This window comes from Pezoporus wallicus, unplaced genomic scaffold, assembly GCF_028554395.1.
Source record: "Pezoporus wallicus isolate ANWC-B61680 ecotype Strahan unplaced genomic scaffold, APGP_CSIRO_Pwel_v1 contig_6658, whole genome shotgun sequence".
NCBI lineage: Eukaryota > Metazoa > Chordata > Aves > Psittaciformes > Psittacidae > Pezoporus > Pezoporus wallicus.
Window position 1 is genome coordinate 6,218,517 of NW_026642312.1, and position 27,414 is coordinate 6,245,930.

General features: G+C 35.8%; 1 protein-coding gene across 1 annotated transcript in view; it reads left to right on the forward strand.

The window, feature by feature from the left end:
* The window catches only part of ABCA13 (ATP binding cassette subfamily A member 13), a 173,001-nt gene that overhangs the window by 118,485 nt on the left and 27,102 nt on the right, over window positions 1-27,414 (forward strand). The window contains exons 48-55 of the mRNA XM_057428773.1: window positions 2,201-2,255; window positions 3,021-3,198; window positions 6,591-6,706; window positions 10,684-10,840; window positions 11,680-11,933; window positions 12,162-12,351; window positions 13,706-13,815; window positions 22,415-22,565. Of these exons, the coding sequence (XP_057284756.1) occupies window positions 2,201-2,255; window positions 3,021-3,198; window positions 6,591-6,706; window positions 10,684-10,840; window positions 11,680-11,933; window positions 12,162-12,351; window positions 13,706-13,815; window positions 22,415-22,565 (1,211 nt within the window). The remainder of the gene's footprint in view (window positions 1-2,200; window positions 2,256-3,020; window positions 3,199-6,590; window positions 6,707-10,683; window positions 10,841-11,679; window positions 11,934-12,161; window positions 12,352-13,705; window positions 13,816-22,414; window positions 22,566-27,414) is intronic.

Below are 27,414 nucleotides of genomic sequence, written 5' to 3' on the forward strand. Positions count from 1 at the left end.
ATTCATTGAACAGGTTCCCAAAATGTACAAGTGGGAAAACCTATGTTTATGAGAATGAATTCACTTGCACAGAAAATTGCACAAACATGAAATCATAGCCATTTTTGCTAGTGCATATTCCTCTCACTGCATACAACAGGTAGTTGATGGCAGTAGAGCAATTGGATGCAATTCAGACCAGCCTGGATAAATTAATGGAATATATTGGAGAACCTTTCTGAATTCCTGGTAAACTGCCTTAGGCCTGGATACTTTATGGACAATAATTCTGTACCACAATCCACATGACAGTTTTATGTGTGTCTAAATTCTAGGAAAAGGGATGTGAATCAGTAAGACCTAGAGCTATCCAAGTCTTGGCATTTCCTAATCATGGGCAGTCTTATAAGATTTGCAATCTGTAAAAACCAGCTTTCTTGAGCTGGAGCAATTTTACTGTAGGATTTCTGTCTCCTGAAACTTTGGGGAGGACAGCTTGTTAGAGTATTCAAATTCTTGATCATGAAGACAACACCTTGACAACTGTGGGAAGATCCTCTCTAACTAGAACTTGGCTTAAGACATACTTCTGCTCTTTGATAATTTAGCTGAACACTAGCGAGTATAAGAAGAACATTTAATATCGTTAACTTATTGTTTTAGTGCTTCTGAAATTATCAGGATTCCCATTTTCAAAAAACTTCTATTTTTGGCTATTAATTTCTAATTCAATAGGAACTGTATATACATATACATATGGGTTAAAGACACTCTTCTAATATGCACACATCTATTCAACCTTTGATAAACCTTAGAAATAAATTCTCTGAATGAAGCTTTTATCTATCATGCTACTTTTCCTTTACATAAAAGAAATTTCAGCTAATACTTGGTTCCAGTTTTCTTTGATATGCTGTTTTTTACTTCAGAACAAATAGCAGCTATTGTTAAAAAAAAAATGGTGCAAAGGAAAAACAAAGAAAACTTTAAACAGTCCCTCTAAGCAAATGACATGAAAGATTTCTGCAAATAGCACATCTACCTACTAGTGATGAATCAAAATCTTATCAGCTTGAATCTTCTTTTGATTTGTTAACTACTATCGGGCTTCATTGTATGGCTTTTAACTGTTTGAAAAAAATCTTTGCCTTGTACTAGTTTTGTGTGCAAGTTAATCATCATCATCTGTTCAGATTTTTACCACACAGGGACTTACTGATGTTCCTCTCCGCTTCTATGTTTAAATTCCTTTGGCTTTAAGATGAGGAATGAAGAATTAAAGGGGTGAAAATAAATGTATAGATGTACTTGGTCGGACTGCACCTCTTACTAGAATGAGGACAAGTTTTGCCTTTATGCAACTGGACTCTATCAAAGTATTACAAAATGCGTTCAATTAAATGGCACCCTGCAGAATCCATCTAAGGCTACCAACAGTTTATTTCTTTGCCAAAGATACTGGGAAGATTATAATGCTGCTAGGATGGATTTTTTAATTAATTATTTTAAAATTGGAAACAGCATGGATTTATTTAGATACTCTAATCAGACAGTGCTAGTTTGATCTCATGGCAAGAATTTCTGGTTAGTATAACATTACAGCTGGCACCCCTATCAGGTACACATGCAGGAATAAGCCAGGACCTGCATCAAGAGCAGTTGGACAGTAATGTCTGTAAACTGAAAGAGGGTAGGTCTAGATTAGATATTAAATTCTCCATGGTGATGGTGGTGAAGGACTGGCACAGGTTGCCCAGAAAAGCTGTGGCTGCCCACATCCTTTGCAGTGGAAGGCATCCCTGCCTGTGACAGTGGGTTTGGAACTGGGTGGTCTTTAAAGTCCCTTCCAACCCAAACCATTTCGTGATTCTTTGACAGCAGCTTTTTCACTGATAAAATTTTGTACACACATACACACACACACACACAATTATTTTTCTTTGCTTGAAAAGAAATAAAGCAAAAAGCCACATTTTTTTGTCCATAAATTATGTTCCACTTCTGAAGTTCAGATTGCTAGATTGTTACAGGCTAGTGGTACCAAGAACCAAAATAAGCCTAAGACTGCATTGCGTAGTAAGGATTTTTTCTGGTTTCCCAAACTGAATATCTTTTTATTGAAAGCTCTACAGTTACAGTTTCAATCTATCTAAGGTGTGCCTTTTTTTTTTTTTTTTTTTTTGGTGAATTTTTAATTTCATATTTATTTTTCTTTGCACAGGGATGACACTTTACAGCCAACCATATGGAGGAGCCTTCCTGGATGAGGACAAAATGTGAGATAACTCTTAATATATATAACAGCTGCATGAGCAGACAATTGAAAATTTTAATTCAATAAGCATGTATTTTGCACGCAATAGATGTTGTGGCTTGATTGACAGATGCAATTCAGTTCCACTGAGTGAAACATTTTTTCTACTCTGGTGTTTATATGCCATGTCTAGTGTTTATATCAGATATGGTTCCACTATTTTGCAGAGAAAAATACTGAATTTACACTGACTGCATTTTACAGTGTTTGTGAACAGGTCATGACGTTTTCAAAGAGGTTAACTGCTTCAAAAGGTTGCCAAGTTTTTGGATTTTAATTGTCTGTAAAGGGGGGAAGTATTTGCCCAGGGAAGTTGTGAATGCTCCATCTCTGGCAGTGTTCAAGGCCAGGTTGGACAGAGCCTTGGGTGACGTGGTTTAGTGTGAGGTGTCCCTGCCCATGGCAGGGGGGTTGGAACTAGATGATCTTAAGGGCCTTTCCAACTCTATTTTATGATTCTATGATTCTATTTGCCAAAGCTTCACTTTACTATTCTGACTTTAAACACATACTGTGTTCTGTAACTCTTAACACATCATCTTGCTTCTCTTCTCTAATTAAATGTTGACAGTGTACAGACACGGTGTTTGTAAACAGGGTTAAGGTCCTAATGTCTAGTGTTGTTTCAGTGAGAAGCTGGGCTTGAAAATATTTGGGTTTGTTCATACACACACACCCCCCACCTCCCCATTGTTTTTTCATTTTGCCATTTTACTTTGTACCCTAGAATGGAGAACATTCGTCAGTGTGGAGTAGCACTCTGTATCATGCTGGGTTTCTCTATCTTTACCGCTTCCATTGGAAGTGCCATAGTGAAAGACAGAGTGTCTGGCACAAAACGCCTGCAGCATATCACCGGCCTGGGTTACAAAACTTACTGGCTTGGTAACTTCTGCTGTGATATGGTATGTAACATATTCAGGTATAAATTTTTAACTAGTTTTCCATAAATGAGGAAAATATGGTCACAAGACTCATAAATGAGATTTTAATTGTGCAGATCAACAGCTCTTGGCTGCCATGATAACAAGTGCTGGGACACAATTGCTACTTTGATACTGCTAGATAAAATTCTTTAAGGCAGGGATTGTGTTTTTTGTTTTCCAAAGTTGAATTTTTAGGTAAAGCATATGCTAGCTTTAGGTACCTGCAGTATTTTAAAATAAAAGAAATCTGGCTAAACAACCTAGACAGACAGAATCTTCAATACAGAATTTCATAGGAGTTTCTGTGTCTTGATTTGCCACTGGCAAAATCTTTCAGATTACTGGAGAGACCTGAATATACTGCTTAGCTACTTTAAAGGCATAATAATGTTGTCTATTGGTGGGTAATATAACAGATATTCTTAACTGGTACCTTTTATTTGTGGCAAGATAGACAGTAGAAAATATTATTTATGGATTCATATACACAGAATGACCTAGATTAGAAATGGGTGAAGTCACTATCCTGAATATTTTTCTCACACCAAATAACTTCTAAAATTGTTGACATTGCAAATAGTATGCAGTTAATTAAGAAATATATGCAAATATATGCAGTTAATTAAGAAATCTGAAAATCTACTTTTTTGAAAATACCGTAATTCTTTTTCCCTAAATTTTACCCTTTTAATGAAATGTAAAGACAGGAATGCTACTGAGACCTGATTTTGGCAGGTCAGATTCAGGCCAACATAGTTTAATGAAACAGGAATTTTTGCTTGCCTTCTTCAAGCCTGAGAAGTTGCTTTCTCTTCAGGACAATAACCAAAGCTGGTGAAATAGAATTAATTTTCTCAAGTCTCACTGCTAGTCCTAGTCACTAAGTTTTAATCTATATAATGGAGCTCATTTGAGTTCCATTTAAGCATGAATTCCACAAATTATCTTCAAATATATTTTTCAAAGGTGACTCTTTAAAAACTAAAATTAAAAATTTCTCCACTATATGTCTGTATAACCTCTGTGTATCTATATAAATGCGGCATACATATACATCTCTTACTGAAAGGCTTTTTCATAATTCGCTTGTCGTGAGGCTAGCTATAGTATTAGTTGAGTGTTTGGCAGGAGTTTGATATTAGGTCATCTGCTTCTGGGAAAGGGATAGAATTATTATTTTTAAAGAACTAGAGTACGATTAGTTGATTGTTCATGTCTCAAACTGTTTTGGATTGGGAGATTGGTTTCAGAGGCAATAGTGAACAATTGGAGTCACCTGGATTATTCAAAAGTAGAAAGATTTCTGGCCCAGTGAAGGGACATAAACATTCTGCACCTTGCTTAACACACATGAGTCATGGAAGTAAGGGCTGGAATCTAGCACAAGCAAATATGGACTAGCCTGGTCAAGAACAGAGATTTTTGTAATGCTCTGTTCTCATTCAGATTGTTATAAATCTGAACTGTTAAGAGCTTCACCCATCCGTGCTTGAAATCGGGGTGTTCACACTTGAGCAAGCTCAAAGTAGGAACACATTTCTCCAAATGTTATTTACTTGACCGGTCGATCTTTGTATTCCTTTTTCTGCCATTTTAGATAAGAGGGCTTGGTTTAAAACGGTCCTTCATCATGCAGTTTCTCCTTGTGCAACAAAGGCAACTCCTCATTATTTTCTGTCAATCTCTTCCTTTCAAAATGCTCTCTCAAATTCAGCACAGTACTGCATGATCAATCATGATCTGGGAAAGAACAGATGCTACTTTAAATGCTAATTGTGCTGCTGATCATTTAGGGACACTAACACATGAATATATGAACTGTCAAATTTGAAATTCCTCTACATATTTTAACTATTACAGGCTGTGTCCTGTATTATTGGTAGCATAATCTTTATTAAACTTGCAGAAGTATTTGATTTATGAAATGGCTGTCATGAGGATCAGGCTGTTCTTACTGTATTTATAGATGTGATTGGTATTCTTTGCTATGTTCCAACAAATGGAAGATGTATAAGTGCCAGGAAAATGTCTTTACAAATGGAGACATTTTGTTCAGATGAAGTTTATGTCACTTAAGGGGCAATATTAAGGTTATTTTGTCTGTGCAAGCCCAACTTTTATAACACACTACGTTTTCAGGTAAGATTTCTAATAGAATTTAATGTTTAAAATTGCCCATTTATTTCTGGGGAAAAAAAGTCCCTGGTCTGATGAAACATATGGTGACTCACCTGTTTTGTGACTTCTCTACCATATTTTTTTAAACAGCTCCAAGATAACTGAAACCTATATCTACAGAGTGGTATGAAATTTGTATATGGTACTGAATAAGGTACACTGAGAGCAAGATGAGAATATTACATCTATCTACGTTTCATTCCATTGCCTTTCTCTTGAGAAAAATGTCTGTCTTCCCACTGGCAAAGTAATGCCACCTTCTGGTTTAATTGAACAGATTCACATTGTACTTCAGTATGAAAGCCCAATTTTAACAGTAAGAATGTTGTTGTTCTACACTAAGTATTTAGCTAGACCTTGATTTTTTTGCCTCTACTGCAGTTGCATGTCAGAATCTTAGTTATATTATTATCAGTGTAAATATTATACAAGCAGAAATTGAGGCAGCCACTGCTTTAATGAGCTCAGCTTCAGTGCACAAGGAGACAGACACTGAGAATTGAACTGAACACAGATTTTCACACCTTGCCATTGCTAGTTGCAAGCAGAACCCATTTCTTTTGAATACTTGGATATGAATCCGCTGTACAAATCACATCTGCCTCCCCTCCCTGAAGTATTTGCTTACCATTATGTCGAGAGACTTAAACAGAGAAACTGTGTTCCTTTGTGTAATGATTGTAACTTTTCTAAATATTATGTCTGTTCCCATTAAAACTTGTCATTTGCTTCATCAACACACTTGGTCTGTCATTAAAGTATCTTTTAAAATTGTGTCCTTACTATTCTCCTATGGCTGAAGCACCAGTCAGTGAAACTGCTCTTTCTGAATCCAAGACTCCATATTCACAGTATAATTGGATGTTTTGGAGCAATAGTCCTGTATGGACTCATTGTCTGGAAGAGTTAGCTTGTTAAATGGAGGTATTGGAAAAGTCAATAGAAATGGAATTAAGAGGAATATTCTGTAGTCAGATTTTGTCAGGCTGTTTCATGTGTATATGTGTAACAGGCATTTTCACATCAAGTATGGACTATGAAATCTCAGAGCTCTTCTGCCTAATTCTTCCTTATTTATAGTGTAATTATATTGCAAATCTGGAATTGTTAAATTGTAGAGTTCTTCTATGCTAATTAAAAAAGTCCAGTAAGAGATGTTCACCTGCTAAGTGCCTTTTTTATTCTGTTTCTAGCTGTTTTACGTGGTTCCAGTCACCCTGTGTGTTGGTGTTATTAGCGCCTTCCAGCTATCAGCCTTCACTTTCCGAAAGAACTTGGCAGCCACTGTTCTCCTGCTGATACTCTTTGGGTATGTGATTGGAAATGCTACTATGGAATTATAGCTTGTAAGAAACAAGGAGAAATCTTCAGATTTGGTTTGCACCTGCTGCTGGATGCATGATTTTCCCTCCTTTGAAATGATTATGATTTAGCAGCAGATAGCGAAAGTGCAGGCTGGAACATGAGTTTGAAAGTTCTACAGGGAAAGTGAAGGGAGATTTGTTCACACATTTGAAAAAAAAAAAGAAAGGAAAAATATTAATAATAAAAAAGGACTAGAAATGTCTCAGAAAATACTTAGCCTGCATAACAATCATTTGTTGTTAGAAATCGGTTGCATGTTATCTTCCAGAAAATGAGGGAGTGGTAACATAAGCAGGTCAGAATTTCAGTGCTTTGCTGTGCAGAATACTATCAAAAAGGTAAGAAGTGTCTGTCTTTTATTATGGTTCTACCCATTTTCTGTAAACCTGTAATTTTACATGGCTTCAGGAATTTATATTTCCAATGAGAATTCTGTCCTATGTGGAGTATTGGGCTATCTGGAGATTTGTCTCCAAATAGCGTAAGAGAGGAAAATTCTCCAATATCACCCTCTTCCTTATTTTCATGTGAAGGAACGAACGCTTATAAAAAGTTAAAATAACTGCTTAAACAGAGGATTTATTTCTCTGTAGAGATAGAGCTGTTGAGCCCTGGGCTCAATCAAAATAATTGTCTACTTTGTTCCTTTAACTCTTCCTCTGTGTAGTTCCAGGTGATGTGAGGAAAGATGAATAGTTGCAGGATATGCATTCTGAGAAGTTCCTCACTTATCTCAAGCAATTAAATGTTGTTGTCTTTGTAGGGGGGAATGCATATCTTACAAGACAGATGTTTAGATAATGAAATATAACTGCTCCATGAGATAATGACAGGGAAGAAAAGTAGAAAGTAACTTCTGCAAGGTCAAAACACGTTCCATTCCAGGAAGAGTCTCAGATAAACGCTTTAAAGACCCCGTACTTACTGTACTGCATCTTGAAATTGTTTTCAAGATTTCACACCAGCAACCAACAGCAGCTTTTTTTTTTTTTTTTGAAAACTGTTTAAATATCTCCATAGCTAGATGTATTCTTTGAAATCCTAGCCTAAGCATACTTGGAACCATACCTTGTAACTCTCCCTCATGAAACATCTTTTGTAAGCCCAAACAAGCTAAGTCCTCTCTTGTAAATAGCCCTTCCCATTCCCTGGATAATTCTAATTTTCCTTAAAACTTCGGTTTGAGCTCATCCTCCCTGGGCATGAGTGGTCAGACTTGTATGTAATATTCTAGAAGTCATGGTGCCAGGATCTCACAAATAAGTCAAATGAAACATTCAAAGTTCATACTTTTCTTTCTATATCACTCTCATCTTCCTTCCCCTTCCTTTTGCACTATTACCAATTGTTTCCTGCAAATTAAAGGAAGAAATTCTTATCAGTCTTTGTGGAAAGACTTCACTATTAACACTCATTTTTGTTTTTATTACCTTTACAATTGTTGAATCCTTCTCGTAATCCAGCTGCTGTGACCCTAGCATAAGAATATCTATAGAGATCTTAGCTGAACAGTAAATGAACCATACAGTACATAGTTCTACGTCTGCTGAGGTCATGACATGTTTTCTATGGTGTGCTATAGCTTTTGGGCCTTCCCACAGTATGCTACTAAATCCCAGGTGTTAAGTGTTATGCTGGTGTTGTTTTAATCAAGATGTTGAGGTAAAGTTTGGGTGTTTCAGAAGAAAGAAGCATTGGCTGAAAAGCTGGACTGCCTTCCAGGAATTATTTTTTGTTGACTGCAGAAGCAATTTAATCATGTCAGCATAATCCCTTCTGTACTGTTCAGCTCTGGCTGACGTAACAGATGTTATAGTGATTTTTAAAAAGAAGGTCTATGTATTCAATGTGTATTAACATGTATTAAAGAAACAATAGCAGTCAGTAAATTTAACGTCTCACAGACACTAATAAATTTCAGAGTTGTACTAAGTAAATGTGATGAAACCTATTGTGGTCATTTTATCCTGTCCCAGTACCATACATTTAATTCTTACTTATCTGCATTCCATAATACACTTTTTGTTTTAAAAATTTTATTTTTTCTCATCAGGGTGAACTTGTGGAACATTTCTCATCTGGAATAAAGATAAAAACAGTGCAGTTATATAAAAAAGTTAAACTATGTTCCAGAAAGGTGCACTGAAAAGAATAATCAACAATTTCCTAGTCTGCTACTTTAAAACTGTTTTCCTTTAAAAATACAGTAGTCTCTTATCTAGGCTGCATTTTTCTCCTCTTTTAGCTGATAGCAGAAGTGTTTTATAGGGCAACTGCTTAAGCAGTTTTGTCTGAAATGCTCTTTGATACTTACAAAATAGTAAATTACAGCTGAAGCTGAAGGAAAAGAAGGTTACGATAGAAATGTAGGCATGACTGGCAGCTACTTTAAAGCTGCAGTTGAACATCATACAACTTTAGTATTCTGAAAGTCTTACTCATTTCTTAGCAGCTACAGGCAAACAAACCAAATTTTGCTTTCATTTACGACAGAGTAACAGCACTTTAAATCATGTCTCTTTCCTGTGCTTTTTCCAAAGTTGGACTTGTCTTCTATTTATGGTATTATAATTCAGAGCAAAACTTAGAACAGTAATTTTGGCATCTGACTGAAAGGAAGAAAAGACTGTGTAATTAAGACTGACAACAGGATGCTGAAAAGTATAGTGTGATCTTGAATACTTACTGTCTTCATTTGAGACCCAAACACTAGGTCATTTAACCTTTACCTTCTTGTAAACTAAGGATAACATTATTATTTCACAGCAGGATTTGAAAGTTTTGTTTCTTAAGGAAAAGTATTTTGGTGTTTTTAGATTAAAAAAAAATCATCTGCAAAGCACATGATGCTGAATTTAAAGGCTCATAATCTACTGTTTAAAACAATGAAGAAGTAAATTCACAGATTTTTGGCTAGTTTCTCTTTCATTGAGCTCACTATTAAACAATTCTATATACATATATTAATACTATATAAGAAGTATTTATATATACAACTATATATATATAGTACATATATACTCAACATCATGGAATGGTTTATGCTGATGCCTATTGTCCTGCAGTCTATATACTTGTTCTTTGATAGATATGTCTTGCACTATGTTAAATGGAAAATAAACTTCCTTTACATGACATTCATGCTTATCAAATTTCCTGGGCATTCTTTTTAGTCTGGCTAGACATATCTTTTTATAAAAAATATGACCACTCCATTTTGGACAAGTATCATTTGGCTTGCCAGCACGGAGGGTGACTTCCCTCCTTCTTTAAAGATTGTGTTGAAAATTATATAGCCATGAACAATACTGTCTTATCATCATTGTGCTATGAAGTAACTATGCACTCATTTTGATGGCTACTACTCTTCTAGCTGATAACCTGGTTTAGGTAACAAAAATGCTTATATAATCTCTGGCAAATTTCAGTTCTCAGATAACACTGTAGCTCTCTCCTTCCTTGTTTGATTCTTTTTTCTTACTAGGAAAAAGCTTCTAAGAAAAGCTGATTCCTCAGCATTCATGATTTAAGCTTTAAATACTTGATTTTAAATCTATCTCTGTGTAGAGGCTTGTTAAGATGCTTGGTTTTGCAGTAATTCAGGAAGCACTGTTGTGATTTTCCTAGAACAGTGAAAATAAAGATATGCAGTCAATATATGCAAAAATGGATCATATCTGCCCCTCACATGGCAGCAGCTATGTGTACATCTATAGAATCATCAGATAATTTGATCAAAAAACATATCCCATATTTGTGTTTATTTCTCATTTGGTCAAAAAAGTTTTTTGCTTATTTTAAAAGTAAGGAGTAATTTCTTTTTTTCCCCTAGTGTTGGAACTGCCTTTTTTTTTTTTTTTTTTTTTTTGCGAGGTAAACCCATAACTTATTTGCAATAATTTTATTTCTTTAACCTTTCAGATATGCAACTTTGCCATGGATGTATCTTGTATCCCGATTCTTCTCGAGTTCAGATGTAGCTTTTATTTCTTACATCTCCTTAAATTTTGTATTTGGCCTGTGTACCATGCTTGTGACTCTCTTACCTCGTTTGTTAGCTATAATTTCCAGAGTGCAGGTCAGTATAAACCCTTTTCTTTACATTACTCGTAAGATGTATGCACACACATTCATGCATGTATGTTTGTGTATGTATATGTATACATGTATTTATACATATACATAGACAAGAATTTTTTCCAGTACAAAAACATGTGCTTTGAAAATTTATGATTTTCCTATCCTAGTGTATACTGTATTGGTTGTTGCCATCTTGAATTTTAACATGTTTATAACAAAAAAAACCCAAACGAACAACAAAGGCAACAAAGGCAACAAAAAACCAAACCCAAACCAAACACGCTGTAATAATGGGAAAACAGTGTTAATTGAAACCTTGACATTTTCCAGACCATTAAGCTGTAATTGGCATATAATAGGAGCTGTTCTGGTCCATTAAATAGATTATATGCATTATAAAATGTGCTTGAATAATATTGACATAAGAGAGAAGCTGCATATTCCTAGGATCTGCAATGCACTGTATGAATAGTAATATGCATTTTCACTCCATGACTGTAATTTTCATTATTCATAATGGTAATTAAGCAATTTGATGGAAAAGACTTGGGTTTAAGTTGGTAATTTAGAATTAATGGTATTCAAATATTAAAATTTTAAGAAAATAAAATGATCATGTTTTCTTACTATCTGTGAACCTCACTAAGATTAGAATCCTCTGGCAGTCTAAAATAAATGAACCTTGACCCAAAATAGTTCACAATATGCTCCTTCAAAATCAGTTCACCTTGAATGAGATTTGAATACAGTATCCAGCTTTGTAAGTGTGCTTGATATGCTGTTGGTGAAAACTGATTTTGTTTCCTTCCCCCTGTCTCTTGTTGAATCTTAATACAGAGTTTGCAGAACATCTACAGTATCCTCAAATGGGCATTCATCGTATTCCCACAATTCTGCTTAGGCCAGGGCTTAATAGAACTTTCGTACAATCAGATCAAGTTTGACCTGACCAGCAATTTTGGAATAGATTCATATGTGAGCCCCTTTGAGATGAATTTCCTGGGCTGGATTTTTGTGGAAATGACCATGCAAGGAACACTATTCCTTCTTTTAAGACTTTTTCTTCATTGGGATCTCCTCCAGAAACCAAGGTGTGTTACTAGTTGTATTCTGCCATAGTGGACAATGACTATGTTTTAAAGAAAGGAGTGGATTACTTTGAACACCTGAACTTAAACACTTCTGATAATATAGTGTACCTAAATTAGTGAAAACTGCAGAAAAAAGACAAGGTAGTTGCTATCTCCCTTGTATTCTGCTGATTTGAGGGATTTAATGGATTGCAAACAGGAAAACAAACCAGAATTATTCTGTTTTAGGGGTCATTGTTCATCTAAAAGCATGGTGATGCCTTCAGAAGATATTGATGTAGAAACGGAGAGACAGCGACTCTTTAGTGGAAGAACTGGTAATGATATCCTCCTTCTGTACAACCTCAGGAAGTGTTATGGAGGTTTCAAGAAGAACACAGCTGTGGAAAGCATAAACTTAGGAATACCAAGGGGAGAGGTAAAGAGGGTTGTTTTGTTTTTTCCTTTCAGAAAATAACACTTCATTCTGAGCTATTGTTCACACACCAAGGATGTCTATAATCAGTGATCTGCAGATAGCAGCAGAGCAGTTTCAATTGTAGCAATTTCTGAAAATCAATAGCTGTTTAAAAGCAGAAGCTCTGGTGGTGTTTAAGAAGCAACTGTTCACTCGTATGGGGGGGTTATACATTCATCAGTCTTAATTTTCCTTCTTGCTTATCTATACTAAGTTGCGGTTTTATAAGCTAACATAAAAAGCAAGTAGGCAGCATAGCAATTCAATGTACAAAGAGAATGCAAAATGTACCTAGCTCAATTGTAAACTGTGGACTGAATCCTGAATTTGTCACTAAGGCAAATATCATCACAGTATATTTTAATATAGCTACTAGGAAGAAAATTAACTCTATCCCAGCCAAAATTAAGACAGCACAATATAGTAATATGCTATTTTAATAAACTGAAATATAACACTGAATATGATAATTCTAAAAATTTCAGAACAACATTTACTTGTTTGGGTTGGGGTTTTTTGTTTTTTTCATGACTTTGATGCTTTTAAGAATTGCAGATATTGATTTCAGAAATACTATTAAAAGAAAGACTTTTTGTGGTTGCTAATTGCAAATTCAGATATGAGATACTGGTGCATGGCAACCAACCTAGATCCAGCGACAGCCTGCCAGTTAGATATCAGTTGTTAGCTGAGTAACCAAGAGGATGTTACTGCTGTTTACAGCCTATTTATCAATAAGAAAGTTCATGAAACAAGTATTTTGAAAGTTATGAGTGCTATATGTAGACTTAATATAATCATGTCCTAGCTTAAACATGTATTCATTGCAGCTGGGGGCCTAAAATAACTGTTCAGAGTCAGTTTCTTTCTTGGTAGTTTGGTGTTTTTTCACTTGAACAGAGTGAAGGCACTCATGAGAAACTGAAAAATACTGAATCTGTAGACTGGTAGTCTGGGCCCTCAAATAGGACTTGAGAACCTCATGTTCAAATGTAGAACTAATAATATAGATAAATGATGTATTTAGTTACTGGGCAGGTTTTTAAGTGGAGGACTAGTATCCTAAATAAGTCACTTTTAGGAATTAGAGGGTAATCAAATTATTATGAGATTATTTTTGAAAACTGGTTTTCCATGGGAAAGGGAATTTGCAGACACAATATCTCTACATACAGTGTCTTACAGACATGATAAGAAATATGAAAAGGGGAGAAACTGTTGAAGAATTAATATTATTTCTTTCAGCATAGCAGATTGATTGCTTTTGCTCCCTTTTATTTATTTTTTTCTTTTTTTTTTTAAATTTTGATCTCAGTGTTTTGGACTCCTGGGAACAAATGGAGCTGGGAAAAGCACAACATTTAAGATGCTGACTGGAGATATCATCCCATCTGCAGGACGTGCTGTTATCAGGACTCCTACAGGGTAAATAACACAGAGGTTGATCAGAATAGTGCTAATTGATAATGCCAGTGATCAAAGACTTGTTATGTCTTCAGTCCTTTGTACTGTACTCTAAGGACCTGTTTTGTTCCCTTTTAAATATATATTGCTTTATTGCTGCTAAATCTCTGCTGGAAAGCATTCTAGCATCATTTAATTCCATCTGACAGGTCTGTTAATTAAGAATAAGCTTGTCTGGAAGAAAATGAATAGGCTTTAGGAAGCCTTAACATGCAGCTTTTTAAAATTGTAACAAAAATCTTAGCATACAGTATGTCCAGATGCATGGACATATATCCCCCACATTAGTGACGCATTGAAAGGTTTCCAGGCTTAGGCTGATGAGCAATGGTTCAAGTGGATAATTTTAAAATGTTTTCTGACACTCATATCCTTCAAACTCATTAATTACTTGATCAATATGCTCTGTAAATATAGGAGGTAGCGTTCGTGGTATTGCGGCTAATTTTGATGGAGTGGTAAGTGAATAATGGACTTTGTGGGTCAGATGTGACCAACCTTTACCATTTTTCCTAGCAAAACTGGAGGGGAAGTAAAGTTCCTAGTTCTTAGAGATTTGCATTTAAATGTCAAAAATACACTGGACAACACTGATTATCACACTGCATTATTGTAGTGTCAATCTAGGTTATGGATTTTTATGTGTTTGAAGTGGTTGAATTGAGAGTAAAACCCCATATCCCCAAGTTCTTAAAATTTATCACTAACTTGAGAAGGCAACCTCAAGTAAGAGCTTCAGTTACACAGTAGGTAAACTTGAGGCAGCAAACAGCTTAAAGGATAGGAGAAAAGATTTGTATAATTCCTGGTTTTTTTCCTTGCCTCATATTTTGTCAACTCCCGTTAAGCAGATCATGGTGCCCTGTGTTGCTCAATTACTGAAAATCAGTAGGGGCCAAATGCATTGACTCTTTCACAGGTGATATTATAGCCATAGGTCTAGAGAACCCCTCAGCAGTTGAGGAATGACTAAAGTTACTCATCACAGTGACTTTGAAGTGAATTGGTTTATATTTACACCTGAGATAAATGGAGGAAGGCGGATTATATGGTAAGAGGTCTTCTTTTATTACTCCAGTAATGTGCTCAAAAGCCTGGTATTCCTGGCATAGGAAGAGAGGAGAGACAGCTGAAGAAAGCAGCTGCTGGTCACAGCTGCAAACCATTTTCTGGTCAGCAGATCTAGATTTCTTTGTTTAAAATGTGTGTCATGAAGCATCTTCCATTCAGACATTACGTCTGATAGTGATTCCTGATGAATAATTTGGGCAGATGCTGAAATATAGATTGCAAGTCTGTTGGGTTTGACTGGAAAGAATACAAATTTTGTCCTCTGTGACCCTGAAAGGACAAGATACTATTATCTGCTGGATCCTTCCTGATACATTCTTCATGATCATATAATGAATGAGTATGCAAAATTATTATTATAAATATTGGAGAACCTTACTGACATAACTCCATGCAGAATATCCTTAATTCATAGAAGTTCCTGTTTCCTTAAATAACTATGTTTGAATGTTCTTGGTTTCCAAAAAAACCACCCAAACCCCCTCCAAAAATCCCCAGACAAAACCATATGTACATTTTCCTGATTGCTATTTTAATAATTTCACTGAATTTAAAATTAAGTCAGAAGTGTCTCTGTGAGACAAGTGTGCTGAAAACAGCCTTGAATTTTACAGGACAGTTTTTGCAACTTTGGACAACATAGGGACTAGAAATGGAAGAGAATCTTTTTGAAAAGCTTGTGTTGAATTGCAAAGTAAAATTTTCAGAAGTTAAACCTAAAACATCTTGGAAGTGCATGGGATTACATAGAAAGAACCTCATGCATTGATAATCAAGTTGTATTCAGGGAACTCCGGTTAGATTCTCAAAGAAAAAAAGAAAAATGTATTTCTAAGTGGCAGCTGCTTTGGTAACAGGGCAGAAGAACACATTCACAATATCTCTAAGTACTTCTAAGAGATTTGTTTGCCGCTAGTTGATTTCTTAATGCTCAATCCCACAAAAAGGACCTTATTCCTAAGAATCCAAGAGAAAAGTGTTTTCATAACAAAAGCTTGGTAAAATGTATAAAATATAGATGTTCTGTAAATTTTCAGTATCAGTGAGATTCACAAAATGGGCTGTTATTCCACAATAATATTTATTTAATACTAGAACCAGCTTTACCTATTCTGCAAATCTGGGTTTCCTGGCATTCTTCTTGATGGGGAATTCTTTTGGGAAAGGGAATGCTTCTGATCTCTTTTTATTAAGCTTTTCCCTCTTTGATACACTACAAATTAAATAGATATTTTAAATACATTATTTGCCTGAACGTTATATTTTACCATTTACACGGCAAATACACATTTGTAGTGCATAAACTAGGCAGTCTAAAAAAAAACTTTTAATTTTCATACCCTTCTGCAGCAACTGTTTTTAGGCAACTTCTGAACTCTACAATCCCATGCTGATTGTAACTGCAATGTGGTAAAGATAGTCCAGTAAGAGAAATAATAGGCATTTATCACCAACCACATCCAGTCTTGTGAGGATATTACAGAGGACTTTACCTTTTTTATTAATTTTGCCATTGTCAGTGACATGTCTGTACAAATGGAACATAAAAATAATTATCATATACAAAGTGTCTCCATGTTAGGGATATTTGCAACCCCAGTATGAGAGTGCTAAAGTAAGAAGCAGCATTGAAACAGTTACTTTGGAAGTTGTGGAAATAAAATACTGAAGTACCAGCAGTCCCTTTCATAAAAGACAGAAATATTAAAAACAGAAAGGAAAATTGCTGGAAAGGAGACTATTTTAATAAAATTTGCTTACCTGTATTTATGAAGTATGGTCTTATAAGACATTAGGACATTGTAACTGGCTTTTTGAACAACACCCATATAATGAGTTGTCAAGATTAAATACGTATACTAGTTAACTGTATGGTCTGCTTGACATTTAGAAGGGGTATTTTTGTGTTCTCTGTAACACAGCTGTTCCTCTTTAAGAGTACAAATGGACTCAAATTAGCTTATGCTTAGCTCTACTGCCATAAATAGATTGTCACCAGTGCATGAGCTGGCTAAATGAAAGATAGTGTGTAAAACTGTAAATATTTTTTCTGTTATTTTTTCTTTGAAATAGCTTGAAGAAGTAAGGTCTGTATTAAATGTGTACTAAAAAAAGATGACAATAAAGTGGTAAAACAAAGGAGGACAAAACAAGTCATCATAGTCTTTGAATCTCTGCTGGGCTGATCTATCAGGAGATATTGTATATCTGTTCCTTTATATTTGTTTGGTTTTTTGAGTGTACATTAGCCAGTCTTTGTATTCTTTCTCTTTTCATAATTGTTTCTAAACCTTCTTCAGTAACTCTGTCCTAAATCCTCCCTCAAATGAGGAGGGCTAAACACAGCTTGGAAGAAGAGTGTCGAAATCCTTCCATTCGTCATGTCAAGATCAACATAAAATAATGGATAACGTGACTAGTCATTTGTGTGCCTTTTTGGCACTCTGTATTTTGCAGTCTTTACTGCATACTCTGTACTCTTTACGTACATTCTTTACTGAATATTCAGTAGTTTGCTGAATAGAGTTCACTTTGAATTCATACTTACGCCAAAATCCCACTTGTGGGGTGCATAGAGGAAGATATAGATAAGCCGGGTGTCATTTTGTTCATAAATTGCCCAACTGAGGCTTGGAGCACTTGGCAATCATCTTCATTTAATTAATTTATTTCCCATGAATTTCCATCTTACTTCTGCACAGAGAGATTCCCCATGACAGAAGCCTCACATCCCGTTTTCATTAAGTGTCAGTCATCTCAGCTGTTGGCTTACAAAGTCGTAGGACAAAAAAAAATGCTCTCCAAAGAGGTGAAATTAAAATAATGTCTTTATAGCTAGAATTCGGACTCTTGATAGGTATGATATTCATCTTGATAAATACTTAAAAATGTAATTCAAATAGCTTTACTTGAAAGGCAGAATAAATTTACATCAATACAATGGCTGCTACACTGTATATCTTTATAATTAGTTTAATTGTAACTATGCTATAGTTACATTAATTAAATTGTAACCTTGTTTTTTTTTTCTATTGTTAATTGAGCATTAATATGCACTTGATTGAGTCTGTAGTTAAGAGTACAATAGAATGTCTAACTGCTTTTGCAATTTGTACATTTATATTTCATTTTGACTAAAATGGAATTTATCTCTTTACAGAAGACATTGTAAGAACTGTATATATCACTGTCTTTATTTTAACTGCATTCAAATACTGCAGAGAAGCACACAAAAGTGAAGCAAAGTGCGCAGTGGAGTCAATAGTGAAACAATTTTTCTGTAAACAACCGTAAGGCTGATATTGAGAATACTAAGTGTAAGACTAAGACTGAGGTGTACTGTTGAAGATCAGCCCACAGCTACCTATAAGCTATGTTCCTGGTAACCCCTGTAACAATAAGAACCAAATCTATCTCTGTAATAACCAGTCTATCCTTTTGGAAACTGCAGGTCCAGTTCAAGTGGGAGAGGGCAACAGCTTTTGTCCAAGATCATTCTCACTTGTTCCAGTGTTTTGGTTTCTTTCCAGTGCTAGCAAAGACTTTCTGACAGGAGTGCCTCATGCCACCTAAATGTAGCTTTCAGGGCTGTAATCAGATTTCAAGGGTTTCTTTCAATGCACAAAAGAAATGGATCAATGTAAAAGGCCTTAAAATGATCAGTGGAGGAACAACTTTGAATCAAAAATTTTATTCACTCAAGGTTTAGTTTATTATCCCCAGTATCTTGCGAGTCTGGTAAGTTTCTTTCATTGACAGCACAAAATTCTGTAAGATGAACACACCAAACTTAATGGAATCCTCCAGTATTATTTGTACCAAAGTATCTCACTGTATAGAGACCAAAGCACTTAGAAAGGGATGGAATAGAATATCTTCCATGCTTCCAGTGCTAGACTGCTATTTCTCTTGAGGTTGTCATACATTTTATTGACCTTTTCTGAAAGAGTAGAAGAAATGTAATTTTGCAACTTTAAAATTTTGTTCAATATACAAAGTTTTATGGACATGTTCTGTTGGTTTCATCTGTTGCAGCTGTTCCATCTTAAAGGAAAAAATAAATAGCAATTGGAAGTAGTGACTGAGCATAACAATGTAGTCTAAAAGTGAAGTCTTCACTAGGAAGGAGAAAACTTGTGTTCCATGTTAGTTCTATATCTTAACTTTATCAGGGTATGAAACCGAAGTTATTAACACAATTTAAAGATAACATTTACTCAGTCTTTTTATATTATGGACAAAAGGCTGAGAGAGATTGGAATATTTATTTATTTCACAGAACGGTTAAGGTTGGGACCACCTTAACCTAGAGGCCATCTAGTCCAATGTCTCTAATCAAGCAGTGTCACCTAGAGTACATTGCTCAGGATTATTTCCAGACAGCTCTTGTGGAGCCTCCTTCCCTGGAGATATTCAACTTCTCTGGGTGACCTATTATAACATTCAGGCTTCCTCATATTCAGGTTGAACTTCTTGTGCTTTAGTTTATGCCTGTTGCTTCCCGTCCTATTGCCTGGCACCACTGAGAAAAGTCTGTCCCCATCCTCTTGACAGCCTCCCTCAGATGTGTATATACATTGTTCTTTCTCTCTTTGTTTATAAAACAAGCCGTTTTTTTCTTCCTGTATGTCCTGTTTTTTATATGAATGACCTAATGAGAAATGCAAGCATGATAATAAAAGTGCAGAAAACAAAACCTTTTTTTCTCTAGCTTAAGGAAAAAACAATAAAAAAAAATCAGCATTTTGTTACATGCTAATCTATATTTCAGAAAATATTAAACCCCCTATATTTCCAATTTCGTTCTGATAGCATCATACATAAAGGTGTTTGTTGAGGGTGAAGAGGATTATAATTGGTTTAATGAATGGCATCAGGATTTTTTAAAAAAGGGAAAACCGTTTACAATATATCATTTAGAGAAAAGCATTTACAGGATATCATTTAGTGAAAAGGCTTTCTGGTATCATGCCATCACTACTTGAAATGTTCATTTCATTTAGACCCATGAAAATGAAATCTGAAAGATTAACTGAATTTCAAGGAAAATCAGTTCCTAGAGATGAGGGCAGTTTTCTGTTGTAAGGTATGTAATATCATTAAAAATTAAGCAGTGTTTTTTATTTCATCTATTCCTTCAGTATTCAGAAAAAGCTTAGGACCCAGATAAACAAAACTAAAGGATAATCTCCAGCTTTTTGATTTTGAAATCTACTCAGTGATATTGCTGAGAGAAGAATAGGCATTGCACTTTACATTCTAAAAATGTCCAGAATGCTCCTATGTTTTGTTTGTTTGTTTTGTCTGTTTGTTTTGTGCTTTTTTTCTGGTTTTTGTTTTTTTTTTTTGCTTGGTTGTTTTTTTTTTCTTCTGGTCAGATTTTTTTCTGCTTTGACAGGAACAGACTTGGAAAAAAAATAGGTCCATGAGTTGTTTAGTGAATGCATTAGAATCTCCTTATTAATGGGAACTCTTTAAGTGTTCAAGGTCAGCACTAATGAATGGAGTTGCAAGATAAGGACCAAATTGAGGAAGAATATTAAATGATCTATTCTTACTGTACTCTTCCTTTATGAAAGCTAAAGGTCAGTGAGTGGGATATTGCTCATCTAAGGCTGTGCTCTCTACTGGAGCCACAACACTAAAATTGGATCTGCACAATTAGGACTGGGGACACAGTACTTTTATTTCCTGTCTAATACAGTTCTAGCTAAAGGACATTGATGTCTGTTATTTTTTGCAGCCATGCATACTTATTTTTTGTTCTTCATGGTAGGGACTCATTCCAGACTAGATGTTTCTATCCTGCTACAGGGTCAGCTACAGGCTTCATGCTGAGAAAATGTCCCTGAAATTACCCCTGAGCGTGATTTGTTCTCTTGTGACTGAAGCTGGCATACTACCAAGAGCCCGGTCTCTTGTTTCTTTAAAGTCAGCAGCTTCACTAAAAGGAAACCTTGTTATTATGCCTGAATATTCCTAGCAAAACAAATTTCGGACACGTTTCTCTGTACAGCAGATTCTAGATAACTTTTCACTGTGGATAGTGTTTCACTGTGTTAGTGTTTATTAAATAAGGAATCCACTGCTTCTGACAAGTTATGCAAAAACATCAATGTTAATAAATCCGTATTTTATGGTAAAGATAACCTTAAAAATTCAATTTAATTGGATTTAGGTGTGGCTGGAGACTGAGCTGGTAAAATTCTGTACATACATTATTTCAAATAACCAATTAGCAGATATAAATTACTGAGGAAGTACACTTTGTTAACTCCTTTCCCCTAGTACGTATTTTCTTTTTTGCTAAGTCTTTGTCTAGATAGATGTCTACAGGGAGTAAACTTCCTTGGCACCACCCAAACCTACAAAAATACTGAAATTTTATATCTTTGCTATTAACAGCAGAGGACAAGTCTAATTAGTCCCCAGCAAGGTTCATCCGAATCGTGATAACTTATCTTTTGATAGCATTAAAATATATTTTGATGCTGTAGTTGATTATGTAAAATGCAGAATTTGTGTTTTCTTTTTCTCTCCAGTCTCCTGAACCTTGTTAACAGGAGATACATATTTATATTTTCACTAGTACTGCTATTTGTAGATTCTGCATTTAATATATTTACTTTGTGTCTAAATGATTAATCATGTATTTAGTTCTCTTAACCAGAAACGTAGAAATCCACTGAGGAGAAAACCATTCTATTACCCAGAACCTTTTAGAACCCTTTTTCTGCCAAAGCTCAGATTTTTTATTAAGTATCTCAATTTTGACAGGTCTTTTCTGTACATGGAAATCAGCATCATTGAATGTGGAATTAGATGTTGGAATAAATTGGATAGATTAGTGTCATTATGGGTAATGAGACACCCTTGCAATCAAGCTTGCTTCTTAGCAATGAATGTAATTTCAAGCAATGCTGTACAGCTACAAAGTGATGGTCAAAGTCTCTTAAATCAGGATAATTTTATATTTTTCCCTGTATTGTCTTTTAATGTACTAGACTTTATAATATTCTGCATTTTGTTTTACTCTTGTTCAGAGAATGCATGCATTCATATGTGTGTGCACAGACACACAAAGGATACACAGCAACATTTCCTTCTCTCTCAACTCTTATCCCTTCATTACTGAATGTGATTCAGGCAGTATGGTTTTGAAATGTCTCCTTAGAGCAGGGTCTACCAAAGAGGTAAGGGAGGCAAATGTGGTAAAAATTAATTATCATATATCTGTCCTGTACTGATTTGTTCACCTTCATGCAAATACTGTTAGAATAGTGACACATGGGTGGCAGTGCTAATCTGGAAGGGACAAAAAGCATGCATTGTGTGTTTGGGGTAATCACAGTGAAGAGATTCAAACTCCTTCACCTATGGAGTTTGAGGGCAAGTGGTTTTGTTTGGGGATCTCTGTAATCCTGAGGTTGAAACCAAGAGCTGTGTGTTTTTTAAACAATATCCAAGTTTTTGCTCTTTCTTTAAACAGGTCTGAAATGGATATATTGTCTGCCAGCTCTGAAGGCATTCTCACTGGCTATTGTCCACAGCAAGATGCCTTGGATGAATTTTTAACTGGTTGGGAACATCTTTATTATTACAGCACACTGCGTGGAATTCCAAAACATGATATCCATAAGGTACTTTCTCAGAACAGATTTGCAGGGGGAGCTGAAGCCAGGTTGGGCAGTGGAGTTTATAAAACAATTGTATTTTTTTTTTTTTTTTCACGAGGGAATATCTAATGTTTCAACTGAACAGCTTTAGTAATAAGATTTTTCATTACTACTGCTTTATTTAAATTATATGTTTTTTCTTCCCTGCCTGTTATGCCAGGTTCAAAACACAGTAATATCACTGAGGACAGTAAATCAACACTAATGCAAATGATAAACCAAATCTAAAGGAGTTTTTGAATTCTTCAACAGCTTCATTATCACACTTGGAGAACTGGGAGGGAACACCACAGGTTTAAATCATACACTTCTGAAAAACTCTTCTTCGGAGATGGGATTTAGCTGTGAAGGAATTAAAAATTGTTGAATGATTATATAAATAAACCAAACATCTGAGTACTGAGGTGGTAGCTGTCAACACACTACTAGTCTTAAACATCACAAGATGCTGACTGCATTCAAACCACCTGCTAGAAGCAGTCCCTAAAATATTCCAGCTACCATACAAGGCCTGGGGTTGTCTGAGAAGAGGCCAAACCCATGTCAGAAAATGCTTCAAGAGCTTGATAGCACAGATGATGACAACATCTGGGAATTTCACTGGAAGGTTTTGAATTTACAGATACAGATGTAGCTGTGCTGACTAGCAAATGGTGAGGCAATCAGCCAGCCAATTCCAAAAGCTAAGTACCAATTGGATATATAGTGTAAAATGTGGGGGTTTTCTGTCTCTGCAGATGGAGGTTTCTCATCCGATCTGGACTTGAGCAGCTCAGCCTCTTGTGCTTAACTGCATCTCTATTAACATGAGAATACCAGAGTGTGACACAAAAACAGTGTCTGTCATTCCTGCTGTAAAATTTAGTTCCATGCAGTTACTATGGCTCTAGGATTGTTGTCATAACCTCCAGAATGCCACCTGTTGTCTTCCTTTTCCTTTTTCCAGAAGCAAATCTGCATGTGACTGGAATGCCTGTTTTTAATACCTATCCAGCATTCTCCTGGCTATTGCCTCAGGGTCCGCTAAGTGGTTTGCAGACAGCTGCTTGTCTGTATTTGAGAGGGCCACCTTCTGATTCTTTGCAGCTTTACTTCCTCAGCAGCTAGGTACTGTTCCAAAAAAAAGGTATGATTCCTGCAATAGGACATTGAGTATTCAGAGGTTACTGCCATCATGCCCCAATAATAGTATCAGGACAGGCAGCATTTTGAATTTTTCCAGTATTAAGCTGATCATTTGGGTGTTTCTGGATGACAAACTGGGGAGAAATAAAAAATTCTTACCAGTCTTTGCCCCTTCTCTTGGGCAGTGTCCTGCCTGGCTGAATTTTTGACTGACTGCTTGAGCAGTACATTTCTTGCAGGCTGCTTAGAAATCATCATACAGTCTCCTGCTCAGTTGTTTGCTCTTTGTAACTCCTTCGTGACAACAAAGTACTGAAAACCTGAATATGTTTCCCTTGCTCTAAAAGATATATATTAAGGGATAGTTGTTATTGCATTAAATCCTTCAACTCTGATTACCTGTTTTCTCCATGAACTGACAGCTCCTCTCTAACAGCTGGGCTAAAAGCTTATCATGACTAGGACCTGTCATAGCTCTTTAATAGACACAAAGGTGGCAACATCTCCTCTAGAGCTTTGTAGTCATTCAAAAGGATGCTGTTAAGTACCTATGTATCTCATAGATGTTATTGAATGCTTTTGGTCTTAAGTGTAATTTAAAACAGGAATCAAAATTTGATTGTTTAATTATGCAGCAGTGCTCTTAAAGCATTCTAAGCATGATTTTTAAGCTTTTACTTGGTCTTTTTTTTCATTATTATCACAAAAGACAATATATTCTTGTAATGCATATGCCCAAATGGTATACCATGTACTATAAATGAAGCAGTTTCTAAGGCACCCTAAGAATGGAGATTTCAAAAGCACCTGAATGACAGAAGTACATAGTTCTTATTAAATTTTGTGGGACTTGCTTAACTCGCATACTTTGGGTCATATACATACAGTGTTACTGTCAGCAAGCTCACTCCATACTATAAACTAAGCATATTCCCCATTTGTGAATAAGCTGAAGCACATAAACCCAGGCAGATGGTGATCCTCTGATAGATATGAAGTAAGAATGAGATTATGATGTACCCTAAGAAGGACTTTCCCGCAGTTAAAATAATTGCCTCAGCCTTGCTGGAAGACTTACTTATATAACTGACTTGAATTTGCCAAGAAGGGTGTCTTTGAGTGAGAGATGAGTAGGGCTTTTATGAGTAGGGCTTTTAGTGCTGTGCTGCCTTTCTGACTCCTGAAACCACATACTCTTGGCTATTGTTTTATTTTAGTGCTCACAGCTGTGAGAAAAAGCTGTTTAGGTGGCACTGGCAGACACCTTCTTATTGGTAATACCTCATCTGCAGGCAAATTGAGACAGTAGCTTTGAGAAGTGTGAACTGATCTATGCGTTACAGTGGACTCTTAATGCTTTAATCTTACACTCTCTGCAAGCCCTGTCAACACCAGGTAGTAGAGGAGAATGCATTTGTGTATGTGTGCACATGAATCCTGCTGTCATAACTTGATTTATAACTCCTTCAAGTTAACTAGCCTCCAAGCAGCAACTGTTTTGGAGGATGAGGAGCAGGACTGGGAGCTATGCAGAACCTTAAGAATGGAGAGATCTGCAGTGTGCTTATGGACCTGGATTTCATATGAAAACTACCCAATGCAGCACTGAGCTTTTCTCAGGTGCCTGGGAAGTTTTCCAGATCATGGTAAGCATGACTATACCAACAGATTTCTGTGCTGGGCCTGCAGGGTGTTCCTCTGCATGTGCACATGTAAATGAACACTACTGCAAATGCTGTCTCCTGTCTGTATTTGGTGAGGAGCCATAAAGGTAACCTGGATTCCTATAGTTTATCTGTAGATAACATGAGCATAGCATGCTTTCTGAAATATCTGGCATGCATAAAACCCATTTCAAATGCAGAAGTATTTAGTAATAATTGGTGTACATAAGAGCTTCCACTTTATGTTCAGAGCTAGCTATTCTCTGGACAATTAGTAAGCAGCTACTGCCATAGCAGTTCTCAAAACCATTCCTCAAGTAGTGTGGTAGGTAATTCACGTACGAGTTCTACTTCAAGTGGATCAAATTGATTCTGTGTTATTTAGAGATGAGTTATGTTACTGTGGTGCACTGAGAGAAGATAAATATTAATCTTATTGATTATCCTGCACCTAAGATGATCTAGGTGTAGGCTTAGACTATTTTTTACAGGCAGCCTTCTGTGCCTCATTTTCACATTTGTGATATAGAGACCGTTCTTTCAGTTATCTTAATTTTTTGTCTGCGTAGATTGCAGAACAGACTTTGTTGCCATATGCTTGCAGTCAAGGCATCAAAGGGCTCCTGCAAATAATATTTAGCTACTCTGGTTTGCCTTCATCAAAAACTGAAATGCAGCTATCTCAGAGGAAAATAAATGTGTTTGTCAGTGGGCATTTCCAACTGTGGTACTGCTGTCAAGTGCTGAACAGCTGCTGAGTTTCAACTCGGAGATGGCTGGTGCCTGGAGAAAGTGTGAATTTTAGTTGTCTATAAAGAAAATAAGGCCTAGGAATGCTTTGGAATAGCATCTGTATGGAAATCTAAGCTGTTATGTTCTCATTCCCTCTTGCCTATTATAAGTCATTCCAAGCCTGCCTCTGAACATTTGCCAGGTGAGTGCTTATGCTAACATACACACACACATACATTCTACAGAGTAGGTTTTGATGTGGAAAGAAACATACATTCACTTTAGTTTTTAATTAATTGGCAAGAAGGCAGGTTACTTACAGGATGTGCTGCTGCTAAAGTTATCTATCGAAGCACTAACTTCAAGGATCAAATCCTTTGCTAGACAGATTCATCAGCAGCAGGAGTTAAGTGCCTGACATAAAGTTGAGTGCACTTAATGTTCCAAAACAGTAATTAACTGAATGGGAAAGAAGGAGAAAAAAGGGTCATTTGCTATCAATATTAAGCTTCATGTAATGTGCAGTTTTACTTTATTTCCCAAACCTGGTCTGAAAGTTTCTTTTTTGCTGCAAAACTCTTACAGTCGAGCTTTTGGGCTATTTAGACATATTGATATAACATCATAGTCTTAATTCTTATATTTATTTCTTTAATAGACCATGTTTCAATATCTCAATGTGTTCCAAAAGACAACATACAGCTTGTTAAAATATGAAATATTAACACATTAATTGACATTTATGGCTTTTAATTACATTAGAACTTGTTTGCAACACAAGTTTCCTTGGGCCTTCACAGGCAACTTCTTGGGTTGTCGGCATGGATTTCTCTTTACATTAACTCTCCAAGAAGATTTTTGCACTGACTCTGGAATCTCATTGACTTCCTTACAGGATGTATTCTATAGATGCTGGAGATTGGTATTTGAAAATTCTTTTATTCTTTGCATGCTCACTTTTTTTTAGCAAGCACGCTAATAATTAGTGTGGGCAGTTTTATAACACAGGGCTGAAGAACTGGTTTTGCCTGGAAGTTTGACCATAAGTATACACTTTCCTAACGTAAGAAATTTACCAATTCTGAGTTTACTTGGAAACAGAATGAATACTGCTTGGTGTGGAATTCATGAATGACTTATTTAGGATATTCAAACTACACTTCATTCACTTACTCAGAACCTGACACTTTGCACAATTATTTTGGACGTGTATAGTTATTTTTCAGATGATTTTAGAATTCATCTGATGTCCATTATTATTTGTACTAGCTATGATACACATTTTCAGTATT